A 7,059-nucleotide genomic window follows, 5' to 3' on the forward strand; every position below is an offset into this window, starting at 1 on the left:
TGCTATAACTATCATTTTCACTGGAAAGATTCTTTGATCTTAGGAGATCATCACTGTGAAGAAATTTCATTAATAAAATATTTATTCAATATAAAGTTATGATACAAAGTTAATAAGTGATTGACCCTAAAAAAACAGCAAAAAACTGCAGAAAACAGCGTTTTTAGACGTCAATCAGCTTATAACTTTGTTTGATATTCTTTTGACTGAATGATTATTTTTGAGAATTTTTTTCACAGTGATGACGTTCGATGATTAAGGATTCACTTCAGTGAAAATGATAGTTAAGCACTTTTCTACAAGATCTTCATTTTTTTCTTCTTCATTTTCATCTTCATTTTTAGAATTTGTTTAAAGTTTTTTTTATTTCAATTGTTCCACTCACTAATATCTTTCCATGATACCAAATTTATAAAGATTGAAGAATCAGGGCCGGCGAACCGGGGGGGGGGCTAGGGGGCTTAGCCCCTCCACTTTTTTGCAAAAAAAAAAAAAAAAGAGAGTGAGAGAGAGAGAGAGAAGAGCGAGAGAGCTGAGAAAAAGACTTGGCTACGTTCACAATAAGCCAAAACGGTTTAACCATCTTTCTTTTGCTCCCATCCATAAAATGACGGATAAACTTGATCTACAGGTGTCCTAATAAAAGATCGAGTTTGAACATGCGATGAGTACAAGTTGTGTGGTGTTATCGCTAAAATATAAAACGTTCTCCATCACATAGCTCATTACAAAAGGTAGTTACCGTATAAATTAATCATAGCCCTTTTTTACTATTCCCCTGTTGCATAATAACGTCTTTAAAAAAATCAAATTAATAAAAATTCAAATTCTCTCGGGGTAGTAAAAATAGTTGATTGATGTTTTTTAGCATTTCTACCGCTGCCTAGTTTTACTTTTTATTGTTCAACTTCCATTTTTATTTTTTCATAGTTTTACATTACGATCTTTACAACATTTTAATTGTTGCGTTTTCTCATGATCGTAATTTCGTTGCATTTGTAAACAGGCAGAGTATGTTTTTATTGTTACGTAATGACAAAGAAAAAAGAGGGAGAGCTTAAAATACAATTTTGTGAATACACACTTAAAACTTTCTACTCAATCGCATGTTCAAACTCGATACTTTTATTAGGGACACCCTGTAGATGAAGTTGGTAGAGAGTTTGTGTCGACTCGAGAGCATCGCTTTAATTACTTTGGACAATTTTAATTTTTATTACTGTATGCTTACTGGCTGCGTTTAGACCAGCCTGGCATTTGTAATTGCTTGCAGTATTCTTTTGAATTCTATTGTTCCACGCAATTGTTCGGTTTGTCAAATGCCTAATGATGCCAGCGTGTTGGCATTTCGTTGGCATTTGAAAAATGCCATTTTGAGCAAAGGAATCCCCTTTTCTGGCATTTCAAATCAAACAAAGGAACCAAAACAAAGAGAAAAAATGACATTTTTGATTTTTTAAAGTATTTGCACGTTTTTTATTCAGTTCTTTCTATAGATTGTAAAATTTGCGAGATTTGCCATAGCCTAGCCCTACGGCAAAAAGTTTCAGTCTTAATGACTGCAGTTTTTGAGAAATTCCATGCTTTCCATTGTTTGATATGTCAAAGTTGAACTTGAGGGAATCACCTTTTCAGTAATGACTCTAAAAAGGCGATTCCTTAAATGCCATGACAGAAAATACAATGGAAAAGCTATTAAAATCGAATCCCTCATGAGCAAATGCCAAATTACAAATGCCAGTTGGTCTAAACGCAGCCACTGTCTGTTAAAGCATACTCTCAATCTACTTTTACTTATGAAAAAACGCCTAACTTCTTTGATTTTTTCAATCCAATAACTTAATAAAAATTTAATTTAGACCACTTCTAGGCCAATCAAATATTTTCCGGCCCGTCGGCCCCAACCATGGTGGGGCCTCCTTAGTCACTTTATCATTTAGCCCCCTCACTTTTAAAAACGATTCGCCGGCCCTGAGAATTCCTTCAAAGTTATAGGTAAATGAAAAAAGAGTGCACACTTATCGTGAATAGACTTTAATATACGAGATTAAAATAAATTTAGCTCTGCGAAATAAGTTTGCGTTCAATTTTGTCATCCATTAAATTTTGTTTTGAAAATATATTTTCTCCAGCCAGAAAATAAAAAGTTCTTTATAAGCACACACAATTTCAGACCCAATTTGTAAACAAAAAGTCGCTGGAGAATTTTGGATGAAAGTATTAAGCAATAGAGCTCACCTTGAAGAAAATGTTGATCGAAAAATCTTGTCATTTGATGAAGGATTGCAAAGTTTACAGGCCCTCAGGTGAATTAAGGCAAGTTCCAAACACATTTTGCGTGACGCGCACCGCTTCCCATTCTTTCTTAACTTTTGTATATGGCTCAAAAGAAGCATATTAACGAGAGGATTTCGGAAAGTGCTGGGTCAAAAATTTAAATTGAGCCAATCTCAAGATATCGGCCAAAAACTGATTTTTACGTTAGGAAATACGTCGAAAAAAACACGTCAAAAAGACAAGTTAAATGACGTCATATTTAAAAACAGCGATAAATTCCATTACATTACTACAAATAACACCAAATTTTGACTGGAGACTGGAGACTGATTGTTGATTCTGAAATATTGCATGAAAAAAATTTGNTTTAAATGAAGATATTTAAAACCAAAAGCTTCAATTCACTTTTTTGAAAATATTTCTTTTCATTGAAAGCTAAATTTACGAAAAGAAAAATCTCCTAATTTGTAACTTATAGAATCTATATGAGGCCCCCCCAGCGGACCCAAAATTCACGCCATCACGCCAATTTTTTTTCGATTTCACGCCATCACGCCTGAAAAATTCGATTTTCACGATCACGCCAATTTTTTTCGATTTCACGCCATTACGCCTAGAAAATTTAATTTTCACGCTCATATTTTGTTATATAAACTTAATTTTTGCCCACATATATGTGTGTTTGGTCGTCAATCAGTTTTTCGGCATTCTCATATGCGTAAGTCAAGATTATATCATTTTTCTTATCGAAAACACCCGAAAAATCTAGATAAAATTTGACCTCTGTTTTTCTATTTTTGACACAGGGGTCAAATGCCAGTTTTTTTGGGTGTTTTTGATAGGAAAAATGACGTAATCTTGACTTGTGCATATCAAAAATTGTTGGACAACTGGTCACATCAAAGAGCACCAGTTTGAGGGCTGAGGTATATTTGAGTAAATTGACAAAGCCCACCATAGTTGGGTAGCGGAGAAATTCTTTGAATTTTGAAGGGTTCAAGGTGCTATTTTAGGACCCATTTCAATTCAATTTGAAAAATAATTCATGTAAAACTAATGGAAATCTTTTAAAAGTACAAGCAACATGAGGGGTCATGCCCCCTGTACCCCCCGTTGACGGGTCCCATGGGCATTAATTGTGAATAGTTTTCAAAAGGGAAACGAGGAGGCGCAACCATGGTTTGCGCCGACTGGCGAAATTTTCAATTTAGTATGGCTAAAATCGCCCTCATTTACTCTCTTTTTCCAAAATATGGGTTAAACATCACAGGATTCCTTTGATCAATCTGCTTAAAATTACACCTCATAATAAACCTGTTGCTTCTTTGTGTTTAAGGATTTGCTACAAATGTATGTTTTCCTGAAATAAAAAACCTGATATCTTTGATGCATCTATAAGAATAAGCATCTAAGAAAGAGAGGAGAATGTTAGTAACGGAGGAAGCGCAACCATGGTTTGCGCTGACGGGGAAAATTTTCAATTTTCGACCCTCTCATAGCATTCAGACTTTTTTATTTTGAAGACTAGCTAGCAACTGCTAAAAACAATCGGAAGTTACAAGGATAAATGGCAGATGAATAGAACTGTTTGCACCCGTTTATTTTATGTTTTAAAATGAGATCTATAGGAGACCCTATAGGAGGCCCACCATAGCTGGGGCCGACCAAGAAAATTTTGAAATTTAAACCCTTTTAAATTGGCTAAAATGGACATAGAAATAAGATTCAACTAATAAATATAATTTTTACGATCACGCTGAACTGCAAATTTCACGTCATCACGCCTAAAAAAACTCGATTTCACGATCACGCCGGCCGGCACTTCATTTTCACGCCATCACGCCGTTTTTTTTCAAAAATTCACGCCATCACGCCACGAAAAACCCGCCATCACGCCAACCGCTGGGGGGCCTCCTATATCTTCTATGAATCGCCTTGGTATTGTACTATGGAGCACTCTAAATAGTTGAATTACACCACATTTATTGATTGATAATTTGTAACTTATATCAACATTATATATACTCTGATTTCTTGCACATGAAAATTTGTACATAAAAAAATCATAAATTGACTGAATGTAAAATATCATAATTAAGGTCTAAAAAAGTGCTATAAAAAGTACAAAAAATAATTAAAACAAAAAATAAAAAAATCACAATAACCTTTACCAGAAAAGCAGAAAAACATGGACATTAATGCTCCCTAATTATCGGACTTTTTGAAATTGCATAAAGAGTCATTTTGTACATCCCAGTCTCGTACATGTCCCTTGATCCAAGGAACCATTGTTTCTAAATTCTTGAACCTGTTTTGTTGAAGCTTTTTAAATTGGATCGTAAGCGTTTTATTAGGCTCACTCGAGAAATTGTTGTTGTCTCCAAACTCTTTTAATACTGATTCGAACATTTCATTTTTGTGTGTGTTTGAGTGGTGTCCAGACGATTGTAAGACATCTACATTCTGGAGCATCGAATCACAAATTTCTCTGATGCCTTGGTATGCTTTCGAAATCTTGTAAACATTGGCATCAGAAATGTTTTGCATACCTTGAGACTTGATCATTTCTTTCATGAATCTATTGATATGTTCTAGCCTTAGGTCTCTTAAAATGTTCATTCCTGCACCTCCATTTCTGTTAAAAAATCTATTCCATATCAATTGGTGAGCCATCTTTGGTGTCAACAAAGCAAGTCTGCATGCCTATGACTGCGAAATAAGACACGCGAGTTTGTTAAAACATTTACGTTTGCGTATCGTATACGTGCATTTGCAACAAGGTTTTGGTTGAGAGGTTCTTTGGATATGATCTTAGCTGAATTTACTGGAACGCTTTTGTCAGTTGATTCATTTTGTGCTTGGTTTATAGTTTCATCATTTTCGTCAACATCTCCTTCCTTCTTAATTGAGCCTATCAATGTTCTATAATGAAAATTGAAATAATGCTATGTATTGCAAATTTAACCAATGACTATCTACACAATTTCTTTATGGGAAACTCTAATTTTTAGCTCAGGGCTAGAATTGCTAAGGATTGTTAAGATTTCAGCCTAAAAATTGCCAATGAATTTTGAACTAAAATTGCTACGCAACCCCTAAAGTTTTGACTTTTTACCTCACTTTATGCACAAAATACGAAAAGTTAGCTAACAAAATGTCTTTGTTAGACATATTGATGCCAAATTATGCAAAAAAATACCTGATTTTCAGCTAACACTCAGTTACAGGGATGTGGTTGCTAAGCCAAATTGCTTAATTTTTTGGCCATTTTCAGGGCTGGAGCCTTAGCAATTTGGTTGCATAAAGACAAAAATGTGTAATTCACTTTTATTTAGTGTGCAAATTTATCTCCTAAAGGCTCAAGAGATGTTTGTTAAATCTTTGAATATTATTTACACCTGTAAAATTTCCTTGTATATAAAAAGAAAAGAAATATTACAAGCTTACCTGAAATGTGGTATTACGTATGTTTCCAACATCATCGAGATTCGACCATTGAGCCAACGTTTCTTGGCATTAGCATCTTGTATGTGTTCAGGTATACAATCATCATTCACACTTTCCATGTTTTCTTGCTTCATGAAAGCACTTACAACCAGAGCTTCTAGCTGCATTATAAAAAATTCTTTGATTTGCTCATATCGTTGTTTGATGTCGCCAAGTGCTTTAGGATTACCAGATCGAACTGTGTTACACTTGTAAGTACCCTTGTCCATACTGGATAGATGCATTTTGATCACCGACTGAAATAAAAATTTAATGGTATGTGTTATTGAGAGCAATAGTAAATATCATGATAATACCTCCTGCTCTAAGTACTCTTTTTTCTGAATCTGTAGAAAATTATTTTCATTGCAGAATAGTTCCCTAATTGACAAGCAAAAATTTGAAAAATAGTTCTGTTTCTTACATCATAAGCAGTCCTAATACAATGCCAATCTTCAAATTTGGCAAACAAGGCTTCAAGTCTCTGTTCCTTTGTTCTGCCATTAAGTATTGCCTTCAAAATGTTTCTTGCTCTTTCCTCAGTCACCTGATAATTGATAAAAAAATTATAAATTAGTGTTGATTTTTGTTTGCTTAAAGGATAGGTCCAACAAAAGTTTCTCAAACATTTTGTCCCTCCAACTAAGATTGTTATTTTGAATATAAGCCTTTGTATTCACATTTGCATTTACCTGATCACCACCAAGAAAGATAATCTTTTTATTTCCTTTTGTATTTTGGCCATAATTCTTGAATAGGAATTTCAAAATTTCTAACATATCTTCATTTTTGTTTTCGTTCAATGTTAGTACACCAAGTGGAACCTTAAATAGAACTTACAAAAATATTTAATCCTGATTTTCGCTTACAGACAATTACTCAATACAAAGAAATCTAAAATTTCTTTATTAACTGAAATTTGAAAAGTGGAGTTATGCCTAATAACTCTATGATAGTTGAATAAATTTGAATGAAAAACGATGAAAGGGAAAAATTTTTAACCTCTTCAGATTTTTCAGCCATTTTTTCTGAGTAAAGGTGTTTGATATGATGATTGACCGAAATACTTTTAAGTTTGCTGATTCTTTTGACCAAAATTCTGGCACAAAGGATGACGAAATTCTTTTTGAGCTTTGGAATCACTGTTGCTTCTGTCGGGAAGAACTCGTTTACTTCCACCTTCAAAAATAAAATAAAAATCTAAAACTTTGTACTAATGAGAAAGACCTTAATCGACTAATACTATCCGATTTGAAGCAAAAAAAAAGCTTAAGATGTATGTGAAAAACCCCAAAA

General features: G+C 33.8%; 1 protein-coding gene across 1 annotated transcript; it reads right to left on the bottom strand.

Annotated features, from left to right (window-relative positions):
- Positions 1 to 4,482: 4,482 nt before the first annotated feature.
- Positions 4,483 to 6,786, bottom strand: LOC136812235 (uncharacterized). Its single transcript, XM_067068712.1, has 6 exons — positions 6,766 to 6,786; positions 6,506 to 6,587; positions 6,097 to 6,110; positions 5,725 to 6,020; positions 5,103 to 5,199; positions 4,483 to 4,980 (listed from the first exon to the last, which is right to left on the bottom strand). The coding sequence occupies exons 1-6, from the start codon at positions 6,784 to 6,786 to the stop codon at positions 4,483 to 4,485; spliced, it is 1,008 nt and encodes a 335-aa protein (XP_066924813.1).
- Between the last annotated feature and the right edge of the window lie 273 nt (positions 6,787 to 7,059).

The sequence above is a fragment of the Clytia hemisphaerica genome, unplaced genomic scaffold (genome assembly GCF_902728285.1).
Source record: "Clytia hemisphaerica strain Z4C2 unplaced genomic scaffold, Clytia hemisphaerica genome assembly, whole genome shotgun sequence".
Lineage (NCBI taxonomy): Eukaryota > Metazoa > Cnidaria > Hydrozoa > Leptothecata > Clytiidae > Clytia > Clytia hemisphaerica.

Excerpts from the sequence above, each read along its gene's own strand:
- LOC136812235 (XM_067068712.1), bottom strand. The coding sequence starts at position 6,786 with ATGGCTGAAAAATCTGAAGAG. Across the intron at positions 6,588-6,765 it reads TGGCTGAAAAATCTGAAGAG|GTTCCACTTGGTGTACTAAC; the intron begins GTTAAAAATTTT and ends GTTCTATTTAAG. Across the intron at positions 5,200-5,724 it reads TACGTAATACCACATTTCAG|AACATTGATAGGCTCAATTA; the intron begins GTAAGCTTGTAA and ends TTTTCATTATAG.